The sequence below is a fragment of the Rhipicephalus sanguineus genome, chromosome 1 (genome assembly GCF_013339695.2).
Source record: "Rhipicephalus sanguineus isolate Rsan-2018 chromosome 1, BIME_Rsan_1.4, whole genome shotgun sequence".
Classification (NCBI taxonomy): Eukaryota; Metazoa; Arthropoda; class Arachnida; order Ixodida; family Ixodidae; genus Rhipicephalus; species Rhipicephalus sanguineus.
In genome coordinates this window covers 280,156,635-280,174,493 of record NC_051176.1, presented here as the reverse complement: position 1 = coordinate 280,174,493, position 17,859 = coordinate 280,156,635, and the positions used below count along the sequence as shown (strand labels likewise).

General features: G+C 44.9%; 2 protein-coding genes across 4 annotated transcripts in view; one reads left to right on the top strand and one right to left on the bottom strand.

Annotated features, from left to right (window-relative positions):
• Nucleotides 1-2,201: 2,201 nt before the first annotated feature.
• Nucleotides 2,202-17,859, bottom strand: part of LOC119379094 (60S ribosomal protein L26) — a 197,870-nt gene continuing 182,212 nt past the window's right edge. Inside the window, exons 1-3 of one of the 2 annotated variants that reach the window (XM_037648268.2) lie at nucleotides 13,024-13,096; nucleotides 12,375-12,561; nucleotides 2,202-2,492 (exon numbers count right to left, since the gene is read on the bottom strand). In XM_037648268.2, coding sequence (XP_037504196.1) covers nucleotides 2,223-2,492; nucleotides 12,375-12,545 — 441 coding nt within the window. In that variant the 5' untranslated portion in view covers nucleotides 12,546-12,561; nucleotides 13,024-13,096 and the 3' untranslated portion in view covers nucleotides 2,202-2,222. Of the gene's footprint in view, nucleotides 2,493-12,374; nucleotides 12,562-13,023; nucleotides 13,097-17,859 lie in introns of those variants that run through there. The other variant, XM_049411868.1, reaches the window with a different exon arrangement.
• Nucleotides 13,213-17,856, top strand: LOC119379093 (synaptobrevin homolog YKT6). 2 transcript variants are annotated; one of them, XM_037648265.2, is made up of 9 exons: nucleotides 13,213-13,304; nucleotides 13,523-13,660; nucleotides 13,794-13,876; nucleotides 13,936-14,036; nucleotides 14,218-14,276; nucleotides 14,336-14,381; nucleotides 14,466-14,531; nucleotides 14,595-14,696; nucleotides 17,665-17,856. In XM_037648265.2, the coding sequence occupies exons 2-9, from the start codon at nucleotides 13,554-13,556 to the stop codon at nucleotides 17,698-17,700; spliced, it is 600 nt and encodes a 199-aa protein (XP_037504193.1). In that variant the 5' UTR covers nucleotides 13,213-13,304; nucleotides 13,523-13,553; the 3' UTR covers nucleotides 17,701-17,856. The 2 variants fall into 2 exon arrangements, with proteins under 2 accessions (XP_037504193.1, XP_037504192.1); XM_037648264.2 differs by having other exon boundaries at nucleotides 13,243-13,413.

The window sequence follows — 17,859 nt, the reverse complement described above, 5'->3', positions numbered from 1 at the left end:
GTGCTCGCGTAAGCTTTCGAATAAACTTGAATATTCGCTACCGGCGCGTAATCTTCAAATGTCAAACAATCGCGAAGCTTCTCAAACATTACGGCGCGGTCTGCGTCAAATGCTGCTAACAGTCTGTGCGTGAAACCTGAATACATCAAAACAAAGCAATAAACACGCGTGGCACTAACATCGCTAGTAATATTACCGATGGTACTACTGATTCGACTATCGATAGTTTATCGATAGTAGTGCTATCGATAGTTTGTTTACACTATCGATAGTTTCACTGAAACTATCGATACTATCAATAGTCAATTTACCGATAGTTCTGAATCACTAATGTGGAGCCGTACACAACGTCTACGAAATATCAAGGGCCAATATAGCCTAGAACATATTTAAAATCAATTTTAAAGTGCATGCCGCGCGACTGAGCGAGATGCGAGCCCTTCGCGACGCAGACATCAACGCGGCGGATGTGTAAACAAACCTACGTCACGAGTTTGCGTTGGCTGGCGGCTGTGCCCTTGCGCTTGTGCCGTCCTCGGCCGTGCTACCTGCAATTTCTTCCTCCGTACCTGCGGCTTTGCGTGTCCTAGTTGTGTTCTCTTCCGCTGTTCGCTCGTCGTGCCCGTTGGCAGATGTTATGGCCCGCTCACGCTAGCGGCAAGCCTGCCGCAACGGCGCGGTGCCGCAGAACGTCGGCCGTCGTCGCACGCGCGAGAGCTGTCAAACTTGCACGGCAAGCTTCGCCGGCGAGGCATTCGCGCCTCCGAAAAACATGGCAGCACTGCCAAAAGCGGTTGTCGTCCACTTCGAATCTATCAAGTGGCCGCCGTGCGCTCTGTAACGTGTAAGTTTCGAACTGATGCTTCCATTTGCTTTAGATTCATGTCCTTAAGCTTCGACAGCAATGTATTCGTCCCGATTCGGCGCCGTTTTTGAGAGCCATAGTCAAATAATCGATGCTGTAAGCTTAGCGAGTCGAGATGGGCGCTTCCCAATGCTCCGAGGACATAGATTATGCGTTTGTCAGTTGTTTCTAATCGTCCATAGCTGGCGCCACTTGACCTGGTTCGGCGCCCACCGCCATGCCCACCGCACCCACGCTCGCGCGCCGCCTCCGCCTACGTCACAATTTTGCGTGTTCACGTGGCCAGCTGTGTTTTCCCGACCTCCAGAGGATGCCGCCTAGCTCGGTGCTCTTTGAAACCGAAACTGCGACTGGGCGCTCTAAAAACGTCTCTAAATAACCGTCGCGCACACGCGCAAACGAGGTTTGCAGCCGTGATAAGTGGATCATAAGTTATCTATTGCAACAAAAAAAAAACAAGGTGCAAAATTTTTGCGTCAGTGCTCCTTTAAGATTGTGGATTGAAGGGATGAGAAGTCCAACAAGGAATGTCCCTAGAGCAATGGTTTAACAAAGGAACTTGCCAGAGTCAAGCCTGTTTCCCAAATGCTGTCTCCAGCAACGTTCCTTGTTAGAGGAATATAAAGCAGTTATCTCTTGAACTGGTGGTACATATACTGGATATTTGCAAATGCACAGCGCCCCTAGAGAGTTCTTAATATATGATTTTATTGCTCGGCATACACAAAGAAGTCCTATGTGTGGAGGAGGCAAAAGTCAGGGCTGAAAGCAATAACTTCATGTGAAGCTATAAAGGCGAAAGGCTTATAACTTCACGTGGCGAAAAGCCGGTATGACAAAAAAGAAAAAAAAGTTTCACCGAAAGCAATGAATGCAATAGCAACAAATTTAGCCTAACTCCTTTAGCATACGACCTGGCGTAACTGAACAAAATGCCAGCGTAAGGATCTTGGCCGCTATATGCGACCTTTGTGCTGTCTATCGCTTCAAGGCGAAAACACAGCACGTACGAAGAAGGTATCAGCCAGGGGCGTAGCCAGAAATTTTTTTCGGGGGGGTCAACCATACTTTATGTATGTTCGTGCGTGCGTTTGTATGTGTGCGTGCCTATATACGCAAGCAAAACTGAAAAATTTCGGGGGGGGGGGGTTCGAACCCCCCCCCCCCAACCCCCCCCTTGGCTACGCCCCTGGTATCAGCCGTGGTGATCTCTGTGAAGATAGGGCGCGCGACCGCTCACAGCCAATACAAGTACAATGGAACTGATCCCAGCACTGACAAATTTGGACCACTCACGGCAAGCCAAGCCCTTTATTGAACAACTCGGCCAGATAGGTAGGTTTTTTTTTTTTCCAATTTACGTCTCCATGGCCACACTTTCCTCAGTGTGCTTTCCCTTGCCCTTGTCCTTGAGCTGGCGGCCCCGGGCGCGCCTTTCAAGGATCTTCTTGCGGTCCTTGTCCATCTTCAGCTTGACAATGACCACCTTAGAGGGGTGAATGCCAACGTAGACTGAAGCACCGTTGGCCTTCTCTCGCTGTATCCGCTCGATGTAGATCACATACTTCTTGCGGTACACCTGCACCACCTTGCCTACCTGCTGGCTCTTGTGGTGGCCACGTACCACCTGCAACAAGCCACCACAATTTTGACAATGCACAAACAACACGTGCCGCAACATCCTTACTGCTCTGTTGCAGGCAGAGTAATTACCAATTCCTTAATATTTTCTGCAATGCATCTTCTCAGTGGCCATCCAATGTTGGCACTGATCAGCTGGCATGGCTAGATTGGGCTTCATGAGCAAAATGAACAGTTGATTCTCCTGCCTCCACATGACCCTGGGAAATAACCCTCCGAGTGGGCAGCCACTGGCTTTACTGAAAATTAGCACTCAATATCTTGCACCCTTTTAGTCTTGTTTGTAATTCCACACACAGCATTTAAGACATCCGTCCCCCTTCTCAGCTCCACTGTATCACAAAGAAGGCAACGCTAATCATGGTACATTTAAATTCAGGCATTACCAAGTTTCAGAGCAAGAACATTTTCACTGTAGAGTTAGATTTAGTATTACTGGCACAGTAAGGCTACCTTGCACTAGATATATAAAGAGGTAAGTAATACAAAAGAGGGAAGAGTAAATGCTATAACAGCCCATATATATTACAGGAGTACTGACAAATTTTGTATTGTGCTCTTTCTGCTGCCATAAGTAGCAAACGACCAACTTGCACTTGAAGAAACCTCGTTTGCTCCAGCAGTTAAGTATTTTTTGGAACTGTTTTCATAGTTCCCAGTAGCAGTTTGTTTCAGGAAGTGACAAGGAAGATTGCCTGGGTTACTTGAATGCGAACGCAACTGGCCACGCCATCCAGAGTATCATGACGTGCATGGCTGTTTCTTTTCATTTAAGCCAAGTTGATGTCAATGCCGTGAGGTGTTCTGGTTTACGTTACACTGCACGGCATTTAAAACCTACTTTGTATATATGCGTGTCCAGAGAAATCAATCTCGCAAGTTATCTTGAGTTATCTTGCCTTCAAAATTGTGTCAGTACTCATATAAAGGGTGCCATGAATCTTAGTAGCAAAAAAAAATCTCAAACCAAAATGCAAACTACGTTCCTTTTGGTCAGCCCAACATTTTTTTGTTTCTTTTAACAAATATACTATAAACCATTACATCAAGCCAGTCAAGACCAGGCAACAATTACCACAGCACTACAGTCAACTTCCATTAATTCAACCCTGAAGGAAGCAAAATCTGTCTCATTATCCAGCCAGCTGAATGAAGCAAGAGACAGGAATAACAGCAAGGCCGACTCATTTGGTAGTATACCATTGTAACCAAGTGTAACGCGTTTCTGAATTGAACATGTACCCAACGTTTTATAGGTGTGAAGTAAAAATTTGCTTTAAAATCACATTAAATGACGTTAGTGACTAAACTACACAGAAATGTAACACCAGATTTTTTAGCAAGAAGCATATCTCCAATACTTGCAATAAGGACTAAACCAGCATTGTGAAGAACATTATGGGTCGATAGCACGTACGATGTCCCACATTTGATCAAATGACAACAGTCCACTGCAGACAAGCGGCCAGCTCCAAACCCATGAAATTTCTTTTAATAAAGTTGTATCCTCCTCCTCCTCCAACGTGACCCCCGCAGAACTATTCCTTTTCACTATTCCATCCTGCAACCTGTTCTATTCTCTGCAATGCAGATAACATGAATCTGAACTTCGAATGAACCACTAAACATGCTCTCAAGCTAATCATTTCAAAGTGCATTCAATATCAGACAGAAAGCACATGTCATTGCCATCATGCTGCGCAAGCTCACCAACTGTTGCCACCTTGTGATGGCAATGGCACTTACACTGATAGAATGCTTTGCTGGGCGAGTTCTCGGTGCATGGTCTTAAAAGCAGACTGCAAAAATGATGGAACATAGAAAGCACGAGCACTCTTTCCGTTTTGTATACGTCCCACCTTTTTTGCACTCTGCTTTTATTTTAAGCACTGACACTAGCAAAGTCAGTTCTGACTAACTGGTTGTGAACAGTTTTGGTTGACTATCAGATTGCATTGCCATAATTTTGGACGCACTTTCATACACACACAAAAAAGAGGCATGCATTAGAATCTGATAAATGATGTAACATTTCACTGTAAGCTACAATTTGTGTTGAAATCTCCCTCGGCAAGGTTGAAAATAAGAGACTTTGATGGACGATGACTTGTTGCAACACATTCAGTGCAAATTCAGCGCAGCAGAATCAAGACAAAACTGCTATAAAACCATTACTGCAGTCACCATTGCAGTTGGGCACGCGCTACCCTTCTACTACTGCAAAGGAGTCAGCAGCAAAAATCATTAGCGTGTACTAGCCTTTGTTTTGCCCTTCTGCGAGAGCAATGATGCAACACAAATGTGTATCAGGAGCTGTGGTTGAATAATTCCTCAGATGTTGCTACCAGCTGCCCGCTAAGGTCAATCATCGATCAGGTAGCACAGCTACAGGTTGTGACAGGAAGACCACAAAACCGCATTTTATTTCGAAGAATGAAGTCCTCACTATGCGAACGATAAGCAAAGGAGTACGCTTTCTCTCTGCTGCTTTTATTTGGAATTTGTAATTTGAACAGCTTGTTTGCCGGCAAGAATATCTTGAATTGACACGAGGAACACAATGTAACGCAAAACTTGTGTCACACCAATATCTACAGCAACTCTGCTTAAAGGGCCAGTAAACAGGCTCAGACTGTTTTCACACCTCCCAAATAAGCTAGCTAATTCATGCCCACGGACCTCTCCAGCCCTCTCCCGCAAAGTGACATAATATTGCCCATGGGCAACTTTACGTTGCACCGACTTTGTTGATTGGTCCTCTGCACTACGAAACAGCACCTTGTCCCTCCAGTGATGCAGTTTTGGGCGCGCAGTCCAGATTTTCATTTTCCTGTGCTGCCCTCTGCCGTTTTGATAGGGACCGGGACTACCGATATCACCTGAACGAAAGCAAGAGGAGTTTCAAGACGTCACCACCAGGGGAAGGGCGCATGTGCCATGGAATATTTGTTTACCTCGCCAGTGCCTTGCAACCCTTGCACACCGCGTTTCCTCACCATGCTGCTCCCACACGAGCGACATAGAGGAAGCCTAGCTCGGCCATTGGCTGCGCACCTACAATGTTATCACTGATGTGTTACGTTGCCGAAATGGGCATAGTCACGATAACAGGCTATGCCTACCCCTCTTTGCTGCCAAGAAGAGTGGGAAGGCCAAGCTAGAAACTGAAACCAGCTGAAGCGGGTTGTTTTATACCCTGTAACTTCCTTATTACAGCACTTTTAGCTCTTGCGGCCAACACATTCGCATCGTACAAATGCGCAATTATCTCTCCATCACAAATTTCAGACAGCGAGGCTGTTTACTGGCCTTTTAACAACACTGATGTAGTACTAACAATTTCTGCATTTTACAAGCTAAAATCACGATATGACTGAGGCACACCTGGAGTTCTTTAACATGCAGCTAAACCTAAGCAAACTGTTTTTTGCATCATTGATGTAGCACACCAACTCACAAGTACATCTTGTGAGTCATGTGGTGCAACTCCTTCCAGCAACAATAATAGTTACTGCTTCCAGAAGCTTCTGCCAAAGCCTCTAATGTCCCAAAGCTACATACTTATGACAGTATGAGAGACACTTTAGCACAAGGCTCTGGAGTAATTCTGACCATTTAAGATTCATTGTGTACGTAAACCATAATACAATTCAGTTTTTGCATTTTGAATGGATCAAAATGCAGCCGCCACGGATGGAAATTGCTGACATGAGAACAGCAGGTTGTAAGAAGGGCCCTGGGCAACAGAAGCAAGCAGAACCACCCTCACTGGCTTACAAATGATGGAACTGCTAGTTGGCCAAGACAAAATAAACTTAGGTGCAATATATCTAACACTAAGCAGAAAAGGACAGCCCTGTAGAGCATCCTTATTTATTGCACCTTTCAGATTCCTGATGCACCAGACTTTTTAAAGGGCCCCTAAACCACTTCCAATATTTTTTAAAACGTTTCAAGTAAACAGACGCATTGTGTGCAAAATGCCGTCACGATCAACAATGCCACACATGGCAGCGCTACAAGCCACGGGCGCCTCCACAAATTCCAAGAAACAATCCCTTCTCTACGGGCCTTCCTAGTGACTTGCGTGATGTGAACATGTTGAATCCGTGATGCAGTATGCAGGCGATTGGTCAACAACAACCTCAGACTTTCAGTTATTCTGCAAGTAGCTGCCCGCGCTTCTTGCTGTTCTTAATCGTGGTGCCCGCGTGTGCGCGCTTGCGAATCTGCAACTGCAACCCGTAACAACTGCCAAATCACTTTGTACCAGCATAGTCACGCCTAGTGGTCTGATAACCCGCGCGGACTGAATCCAACCATGTTTTGCAATGGCTTTCACGCATCAGTTGTGCGGTGCTTGGCTGCAAAAGCGCCGACTAGAAAAACGAAAAGACTCGACACGTGTCACCGTATGGGTCGATTATGTTGACGATCCCTTGAAGGCGTGCGTGCTACACAGGGTTCATACCAGCACGATTCGTAGGAGCACGGGCCGGCATGGCAACAACAGCGGTTAGCCAAGAAGCACGGAGTTTACGGAGTCGCATCAACCGGAAGTGCACGCTGTTTCGAAGAGCGTGTCAGCGATGACGGTATGTCACGTGAGTTTGGGAGAGGCACTTGGTAAGGAGGGCAAAGCGGCTTTGGGAGAGGAGACCAGCCGACGAGCAGAGGGTAGGCGAAGGACAGAGTGAAACGAGCGATCGCAGCATTTCGATTATCAAAAGCAGGCAACTCCATTATTACGGCACAGTTTCGAAAAATCCCCACAGCTACGTGTTCGTTGTAGGCTCGTGCACAGCTGTCACACCACAACTAAATTTCGACCTCTGGGTGGTTTAGGGGCCCTTTAAGGAGCAAAGCTTATCACTGCTGCAATAGTATCTACAGGTTGGCCCAATGTAGGCACAATGTGAGAATATGGCTCATGCTCATGGCAGTGCCAAAGCAGCGAAAACCAAGTGCAGCACTGTTGCTCATTCACTTCACCGCAGAAATTCGGGCCAGTTGGTGGGTGTAGAACTTGTGCATCTTAGCAAGCACAACAGAAAAAACACAGAAGAAACGTGTCTGCTTATGTCTCTCTCTTCTGTTTGTCCCGTTGCTATAGTCGGCGTAAACTGTGATGTTCACGTTGAAGCGAAGCATGAGGAAAACAGGTAAGATGCACAAGTTCTGTTCCAGCCAGCTTAAGATTTGCAGTAATTTCTGGAGCAGAACAGCAGCCATTACAGAGCAGAAAAAAATGGTGTGAGATCACTAGCACTAAAACCGTGTGACTATTTGGTGCAGATTCTCACTACTGTCAGAACAGGAACTGCTGCTCTAATGTAAACAAAGAGACGGGGGGCAACAGCCAGAAAATAGTCACAGGCACTTCACATAAGAAGAATGACATATGTTGGCTTCACTGCAATATACAAGACGTTTATTGCAGTGCAGTACCAGTGACAAACATGAACATTGCACGTACTGTTTTAGTGAGCAACAGGTGTCAGAACGCCATTGTGAACACATCAAACCAACCTAACAAGAAAACCTGCAGCCTAGACCTTAAAAAATAGTTGCAAATGAGAACATTCCATTATTGAACGAGTTTTTGTGATCAACGCTGCGAGTCCCGTATTTTTCGGTTCTGTGGAGTGCGTGTTCATTAAGCGAACCTTTAAAAGTATATCAACACCAGCTAGCCTACTTTGTTGCCCTGCTCAATGGGAACTTTTATACGCTGAGAGCCACTCGTCTACCTGCTCAACTCTATAGTCTCCTATTTACGGACACACGTCAGCGCGCACATGTTCATAAATGGACATGTCAATGCGGTAACATTTGCAGCCCTTGAACCATCGGTATCTGCATGACTCAGCTTTGCATGCTAGTCTTGATGTGTATGAGCTGCACCACTCTGCATCAGCCTTGAACTACATAGGTATTTAGGCTTAGCATTAAGATTGGTATATCACAGTGCATTTTATAGTGTGACCGACGTGCAAATTTCTGTTGTGAATAAATTGATCTTTTGTATGTCTAACACTTCCCTTGTGTGAAGGCACAGTTCACAACAAGCAGGGCCTAAAGCGGTGCTCTCTTCCACAGTTTAAGAACTTTGATACTGTGCCGAAAGACTACTTAGGAAAAGAACACCGATGAAGCTCCAAGAGGCTTTTGTGCATAGGGAGAAATGCATCCAGGCGTTGCTCAGAACTATCGGTCAAGGGGGCCCCCACAAGTCCCCACTGGCTGCTTGCATGTATGAATGTGCGAGGGACTGGTATGTATGCGTGTATTGATAATCACTATAATCCAGCACAATTTTAGAAGGCAGCGGCATTTCCCTGTCAAATGCAGATGAGACTACAGCCTGCACCAATGAGTGCACTCTAGACAGACAAGTTGGATGGTCAAGACCCTGCCATCGGAGAACAGTGGAGAGCATGGCTTTCGACTCAGTCAAACTAACATGTCTTCACTGTCGCTAGGCGAATCTGTGCTTTCAGCCATCATCACCGTAGCGCTAGGATATTGCTCTGGCTGGCACTATTGCGCCATGTGCATGTTCCAAGTGCCAGACATGACTGGCAGATAAGCACATGTAGTGCAATAGCGCCAGTAGGAGAAAGATTCTAGTGCTACGGTGACAACAGTTGAAAGCACAGATTGGTGCAGCGACAAGTCATGTTGGACTGACTGGGCAAAAAGCCACGCTTTCCGCCATTCGCGTTTCCATTGTGATAGTACATGAGCATTATTTCATTAGTCACTAGGGCAATCGGCTGCCACGCTTGTCATAAGGTGGTGCCTAGCCTGCCTTTTTAACCCTTTAGGCCCTGGAATTTTTATTTTTGTCGGAGAAGTTTTTTATAGGTGTTTTTATGATAACTAGGAGCTCAGAAGACAACACACAAAAATTGGCCGCGTATCTGCGTGCTTCGCTGCAAATGTCGTGTAAAGACGATAGAAGAGGCGCTGTGTGAGATATGGACGCCATCTGGCAATACGTCGGGAAACATGAGTGCTGTGTTGCGTGCTGGTAGTCCCGGCGCAGCAGCAGGCGAAGACCGGCGGTGACCAACGCGACCGGCGGGGACGCCAGCCAGCCCGAAAACGCGGTTTGGCGCGAAGCGCTGAAGCAGAGAAACGTCCGCACTCAACGAGTGCTCTCCACACACTTTTATTTACACGTCGCCTGGGTAAAACAGGAACGCCAGAGCGGCGCCCACAACCGGCAGCCTGAAGGCCGCCCACAACGCTGCTTTTTCATTTTTTAAATATTTTTTAGGGGCGAAGCTCCTTAAGGCGGCACCCGTTCGTCCCTCGTAGTCGTCGTGGTCGTAGTAGTGAGTAACAAGTCTTACGCTTTGACCTCCAAGGTGGTGCCGGTGGGAGATTTCTCCTGTGCGTTGTTGAACAATAAAAAATTCGCAGCGTGCGCGTTAACTAAAAGCCGAATTCTTCTGTCTCTCATTCCCCATTAGCAGCCATTGGCATGTTCCAGTAGGAAACGTTAGTAGAAGTAGAAGTGTAAGTGTTAGCTAAAAGCCGACTTCTTCTGTCTCTCATTGCCATTAGCAGCCATTGTTTACCTCCAAGGTAGTGCCTGGTGAGATTTCTCCTGTGCGTGATTAAACAATAAAAATTTTGTTCAAAACGCCGTTGATTGATGAAATAAACCAACGAAAGACGCCAGATGTTTTGTAAAAGCAGAACGAAAGAACGCCAGATGTTTTTCTTAAAGTGTAGTAGTAGTTATATGTAGCCACCTCGCCCAATCGTCAACGGGCGAGGTGGACCGGCAACGGCGCGAGGACCCTGCCGTACGAGAGTTAAATCACACTAAAACACATACTTTGCGGGCAATACACTCTAGTGAGCTTTCAACTTTTCGTCTTAATGTACATGATAAAGAAATTATTTCTACGAAAAACGCAAGGCACACCTTGAGCAATATGTTTGGTTTTGGGACGCTAAATGGAACCATGAGGCGATGCGAAGCCGGAGCACTTGCACGATCGCGTTCCGTTGGCTTTCGTTGGGCATGCTACCGACCTCGCGTCGTGGAACGCGCGTCCTGTCTTCCCTCTAGCCTTGCCTTTAATTCGCACAGGGCGAGCGGGGAATGCGGTCGCTCTTGGCGCTCTTTCGCTCGGGAGCGGACTTCTTCCTTGCATTTCACCGATCACAAGTGATAATGAAGGGACCACGTAAACCAACAGTACAATAAAAGTTTGATGTTTAATATATACACGATGTTTCACACTCTTTATATTATGTACTGGGCGCATTTCACGGAAGAGTTTCACGGTTTACAGATGATTCCCTCCGTAGCTTCGCCCCACTCATCATCATTCACCCCGTGGATATGCTGTGATTTTTTTTTACCTTCTTGGCCTTCTCAAAACTGAAGTTTTTCAACACCAACCCATGGCATTCGTACAGTGCAATACAGAACCGAAACCGAAACACAACAATGAGCTCATGCGAAGGGCACGGAGGAAGGCAAATTTCAGCGCAGTCGCATTTTCAGCTTTGTTGAAACAGCGCTCACTAGACGACGACGAAGTAAAAGAAGGCACACGACAGGCAGCGCCTGTCCTGTGCCTTCTTTTACTTCGTCGTCGTCTAGTGAGCGCTGTTTCAACAAAGATGAACGCATACCAACTCGCTCAAGCTTCCATTCTTATGCATTTTCAGCGCAGCTTAAGAAACTAGGGTCCTTAAAATTACGTATGTATGCATTTTCTATTAAAGGAACACGCCACCTAATACTTACATAGTGATGTTGCACCTCAGATATGCATGATATTTACTTTTTGATCGACAACGTTCACAAGTATGAACAGCCGTACCAGTTCAAGACGGCTGGCCCTTGGGCAAGTGGTTCAACTTTGGCCGAGTGGCTGAATCGAGGGACGTGCCGACAAACAGAAAGACAGAAAGACAGACCAAAATTTCTGCGTTTAAGTTCCCCAAGAAAGACTATCGTCTTTAAAAATTAAGCCTGTGGTGTAAGTATTTATAGATTTCCAGGTATGGCGTAAAATTAGGTCATCAGGGCTCAATAGTCGTGAAATGAGAAAAATGGCTTCGTTTTTCCTGCCACTCACTACAGTACACAAAATGCCAACCAACGCCGTATTTCTCAGTGTGATACTCCTTGGAACAAATTTTGTACGACGTCCCGAAAATGGCGCTTAACCGCCTCAGCTTACGCGCTTCGACGTCACCCATGACTTCGGTCAAGCTTCTTCTTCTTTGTGTATCCGAACTCCACAGAATTACCACAATGATGATGTTAATAGCAGTGGGGATCATTGAAGAAATACTTCCATAAGAATTAGCAGTTTTGGTTTCGTTTCCGAGGTTCTAGGCAAAAGTTTGTGTGGTGTCCTCAATTGAGGACACCAGTGCCGAAAGGGTTAAATTGCACCAGACCACATGCAAACCGGTAGACCAAGCAGGTAATGTGGCCAGACTACAGACTACCTACTTTGGTCACCAGATTTGTCAAACCACGAATATCCCCGCAATTTGCCGAACGTTGGTAAAATTACACAGCTCTAACATTTAACTGCGTTAAGATACTCGCAACACTAAAAAAAATATCGATGGCGAACTTTGGGTACCGTGTTTTACGCAGCTCATAGGTGTGCATTCTGACCGCAAGAATGAAACACTTTTCGAACTCTTAAATCGTGTGAAAGCAAGAAGCACGTTTGCTGGGCTTCAGTCTTTGCAATTAAGAGTGCTGGTGGTGACGAGCAAGATAAACTCGTGTAAAGAGGCATGCTCTCGTCACCGCCGGGGTTGCACATGAAAATCGGCACGTGGGAGCAGATGAGCTGAAACAAGCAGAGAACACAATTACCTGAACTTCGTCGTCCTTCCTGATGGGCATGCTGCGGACATTGTACTTTTGACGAAGATCCTTCGACAGCGGGGAGCTCATGATCTTTCGCCGAATGTGTGATGGGGCATTGAAGTGCCTTTTCCTGTTCTTCCTCCGCGAAGAGGACACCAAGCGGTTGAGCTTAGCCATGTGGTCCTTTTAAGGCCTAGAAAAAAGATGAAATACACAGCGGTATTTAGAAAATGTGACACACGCAGCAACACATTGACAATTCAACTGAACAGCAATGGCTATCAACAGTAGAGACGTGCACGAGTAAATTAAACGCTAAATTTTTTATAAAATGAACGGCATAACACAAGAAAGTCCAGAACACGAAACGCGTGTAATTACAGGTTACCAAATACTTGATAGCAGGGGCAAGTTGCCGAAATAAATGCCAGAAAGAACAAGAACGTCAGTACCCTCCAACAGCAACACACCGTATGATGGGGCCTGCCCGAAATAGTCAATCAAAACCTTTTTACGGCTAGAAACCTAAAAAATAGCACTTCGGTGCTTAAGATAAGACACTATTACACGCAAACGGTGGTAAGGATGCTCAATATTTGCGACAGAATATTGCGATTCAGTAAGATTTTTCACAGTACACACATCTGCTACTTACTTTGGCTGTTCAGCAACCGGAAAAGAAGGGCGCCTGTGTACTCTCGTTCCAGAATCTAGTCACACAAGGTTTCCCAAAAACATTTTCACAAAATCAAGTTATAATGTACATTAAAAAATTTATAAAAATGTTGAGTAAATAAATAATATTATTAATATTTATTACACTATTGCAATAAATGTGTCATTACGTAGGAAGATGTTGGGTGCTAGGATAAAAGTTCACTTCCGCCTTCCGCTCTAAAATAGCTCGTCGATTTGGTCTCGGAAACTTTTATATTTGTGAGTACGCTGCTATGGGAAATAGGCGATTAGTTTTGCGTTAGAGTGCACGTTATGCTCATGAACGGCCAGGCTAGGTTGCTCGTTGCTTAACCTCCTTGTTAAATAGGTATGCAATCTGGTAGCGGGCTAGCTGATGCGTCAGTGACGATGATAACATACCGAACGGGACCTTCCCAGAGCTGTCTTCACGTCAATTGGTGTTTCTTGTTTTCCAGACAAGCACAAGATCCAGGAAAAGACGTCAGTATGGTCAAGTTATTTCACATATCCGTATTGTATAAGCACCCAACGAAAGGCGTCATTTTAAAATGTGCGAGCGAAGTATCGTCGTTCAGCTTCTTCCAGAGATCGAGGTGCGTGCGAACCGGCTGCATCCATGTGTCAAAATTTGTCACATACGTTTCCTCGATTTATGGAGACCCTAAGTGAATTATTTACATCCACTGCTACTGGCTACATGCAGTTTCTTGCTTTTACCTTTTGCAGTGTTGTCGAATTTCTCAAGTTTTCCAGCCAAATCATAGTGTCTCGAAGCTGTGTGGCGACACGGTCATCTGTACGAGAGAGAGGTAGGCGTGACACTCCACAGGCCAACGGTTGTTTTATCGGCATTCCGTCTCTCACGCAGAATATATGTGCCACGTCTACGTTCGCAGCGACTGCTTAGCCGGCGTTGTCGTTTCTGACCACGAATACCCGAGCCGAGTGGCGCACACGTTACTCAACAAGGTAAGTACTGCTTAATGTCTCAAAGCAGTCTGAGCACAAGCTTTGCGGATTCGTTTCTTTACACATGGCTTGCGACGCTGTTTTCTCGAGGTATCGACTGTGATCAAACGAGGTCGTAAGCGCTAGCCTTTGTGTACGTCTTCTTGCAGCTCGCTGTTCTGTATTTCTTTTTCCACCCTAGGTACTGGATGACTTCGCCTCGAAAGTTCCGGCGCATACGTGGTCTTCTCTAGTTGAAAGGTAATGTGGCCTGTAGCCGACTTTCCCACCTCTTACACCTGCCTCTGCTACTCTCTTAGCACATGCCAGTACCAGGGCTTGGAGGCATACCTGGCAAAGTACCAGGTAAATTGCTCATATCATTTCTAGTGTACCCGTCATGAGTGTACTTGCCAAGCACCGTTGCTCACTTTCTTGTATTTTACCAAGGTGCCCACTGAAGCTGACGCAATGACCAAAATCCAAGCTGACCTGGATGAAACAAAGATCATCTTGGTATGTCTGCATCTGTGGCTATGCGATAGCATGACGTGACATCGCCGTGCTTCATTTGTGCAGCACAACACCATTGAAGCTGTCTTGGAACGTGGCGAAAAACTGGACGACCTTGTGGCAAAATCTGAAGACCTGAGCATGCAGTCAAAAACGTTTTACAAGACTGTGAGTGCTACTCTGGCTTACTTATGAAAAATTTAAGCAACCCTTGCGTGAAGTATTAGTGCTTGAACGTGGGATTCGTGTCTCACTGCTGTTTATAATTCTCGCTTTTTTTTGCCTATCACATCCTCAACCTCTGTTTTATTTCTTTGTGATAGCGGTAGTACGTTTATTTACGCTACTTTGTAGATCCCATTACTTACATCTGTGATGGTACACAAAACAGTTGGATTACGATGGCTTGTCAAATGCACACTTATATGCCATGGCTAAACTCCCTAAACCTTTTGCCACCGCTTCAAGCTGTATATAGAGTTCTTCAGTACAGTGCCTTGTTAGGATAATGAAATGACTTACAAAAGCCTGTGAAGTGTAATTTTGTGCCCTCCAATTGTTCAGTATGCGATATTCAATTCTTGCATAAGTAGGCTCCCTGCTATCAGTTTAGAGCATAAAACACAGACAGGTAATAGTTATGAATCTATTTGTACACATACCCACTGTATTGGGAAACCCATAGACTTTTACTCACCTATAGCACATTGTTGGTTACATTCAGTGCTGATGGACTAGGCTCTTAAATGCAAAACTTGCCGGTAAAACAAGGCCTCCACTCAACTGAAGTATTAATAACATGCTGGTAAATTAGCGTTCTACAAAAATATACTTTCTGTATGATCACTTCAGATGTCCTGAGCTGAATGTGCAAGAGACTGTTTGGAATAAATATCAATTTATAGTGTTATATAATGGTGTATGGGTACTAACAAGCCCACAATAATGCAATTGCTGTACCTGTTGCAACACACTGCAGCAAGAGATAAAAGCTTTGAGACAGAATGTTTTACTCCATTGTATCTTACCTGTGCAGCAATTTTTTAAAAAGGTCAAAAGATATCGAGTATTGTTGGTCAGTCGTGGTTATGATTTTATGAGCAGACAGCCAAGCTATTTTGTTGGGCTCGGCTGCCAAGTGCGGCAATTTTCGCACATGGGGTGCTTTGCCTGAAACTAGACTTTAAAGAATAATCACTTCCTAAAGACTTGTGCAAAGAAATAGCCTGTCTACTACGCAAATTTTATGACATACACAAAAAAATAAATTTCTTAGAAGGCTGGCAGACTTGCGTGTCTAGCAGAAACACCTAGCATCCACTTTTCATGTGGCCAGGAAAGCAATACCCACAGAATTTAATAACTTGAATATAGTGCATGGAAATATTAATGCCAAGTGATCTGGTTCTCAGTGCCGAAGTGCCAATGTTACCGTTTAATCAAGGCTATGGGACAGGCAGGGAAATTATTCTTACAGAATTTCTCACGAGGTCAACTTCCCTTTGAAAATGTATGCACAAGGTAATGGCTTTTCACGCAAGTGAATTATACTGCTTTGCTGTGGATTGGTGTAAAAAGACCCACCATAAGCAGAAACACAAATGAGAAAAAAAAAATAAAGGTGGGGACATTGGAACATTTCGTACACTATGTAATTAGTAATGAGTGCACAATAAAATGATTGCGCAGTCAATTTCCAAGCATGCTGCAGGCCCTAAACTTTGGAATCTTGCTTGGAAATGCAAGAGGCAGTCGTCTTGATGTACAGTTTAATTTATGCTAATGGTACCTGAAAGAGAAGACAAGGTAGTGTACATGGAGTTGGAGAAAGACTTTTGCCAGAGAAGCTGAAAACACACACCTCTAATTTATTTGGTAGAACTATGTGCCCCTGGTTTCAATAAAACTCCTAAAAGAATTTGCACCCACTTTTTATATGTTGACTATAGCCAACGAATGTGAAAACATTAGTGTACCCGGATGGAATAGAAATGGAATGGGCACCCCTTTTTTTTCTTCAGTAAAAAGAAAACAACTTGGCACACCCCTGGTTCTGGCCGTAAGAAAGACGGATCCAGTGAACTTTACGGAAGCAGCATGGCAACTTATTTATTTAATGCCTATCGTCATCCTCATTCTGAGACAGTATCGCTGTCCATGAAGGACCACAACATGTCACTTTCTGTATGGCAGAAGGTGACATTTGATATTTGCTTATCAGTTGAATCTGCCACAATCTCAATCTAGATGTTGGCCTGTGCTCAGCCTATCCAACTTTGCAGTTCATCCTGCGAAACGTGCAATTTTTCAGAACGCCAAGAACGTGTTGTACAACTTGTTGCCACTAACTTAACAAAAATAATTGTCTGAATGTGCTTTTCTATGACTCATAGTTATGCTGTATGTATTTATGTTGCGTGTTCTGAGACCATTCGTGGTTGCTGTATTGTGATGTGGATGGCTCTAGCTTTGCCAGCAAATGTGCTTTTGTTTTGTTATCAGATTTCACCGGCTGAGTGATTCCCAGATGAATTTTCCAGCAAAAGAAGTAGTGTTACATTTTATTAAGGCACCATTTTCACTTTGCAACCATCCTGAGGAAGGCCTACTATACATTTTCAAAGGAAGATGAGATGTTTTCAATGCATTCGCTGTGCCCTAAGCACCACCATGATGACACTGCTGCTGCTATTAAAATCATGACTGCAGTCACCATTGGAGGTGTGCATGTCTAATAACCAATTAAGCGCTAGTCCTGTGTGCATTCTTGTCCATGTCTACTTTGCGCTGTTTAACTATGGATACGTACCAACTGGCTTGCATTCACTCACTTATAAGTAACCAATTAAGTTAGAACTAGCTGGTAAAGCCTAATGTCAGGACTGAAAAAAAAGTGCCAGACAGGACCTACTTAACTGATATTTAATAAAGTGGAGTCAAGTTAGTCTACTGTAATTATTTTGCTGCTGTAATACCTTGTGCCTGTGCACAATTTTCAGAGAAGGCATGGATGTCTTGTATGCAGTAAACATGACAGCCAGACAATTTTAGGGGTGAAGGGTGTGCAGGCACATGTTTAGTTAACTACAGAGCAATAAGTGAATATTTGTCATAATCCGGCTGTGTCATTTTTCAGGCCCGGAAGACCAATCAATGCTGCACCATCCTCTGAAAGCAAGTGGAGCTCATTGACTTGTATAGACATATACGTGTTCTGTCAAGGCTGTCGTGGCACCTGCTGGACACAGGGCGCTACTCATTGTGCAACTTGTTTTTGTGTGAAAGGGCCACCCTAATATAGTTGTTGTAACTAAGTGGACAAATAAAACTC

Bases quoted from the DNA above. Each gene is read 5' to 3' on its own strand.
- LOC119379093 (XM_037648265.2), top strand. From the start codon at position 13,554: ATGGTCAAGTTATTTCACATATCCGTATTGTATAAGCACCCAACGAAA. The intron at 14,037-14,217 runs GTAAGTACTGCT...TTTCCACCCTAG, and splicing joins CGCACACGTTACTCAACAAG to GTACTGGATGACTTCGCCTC. The intron at 14,532-14,594 runs GTATGTCTGCAT...TCATTTGTGCAG, and splicing joins ATGAAACAAAGATCATCTTG to CACAACACCATTGAAGCTGT.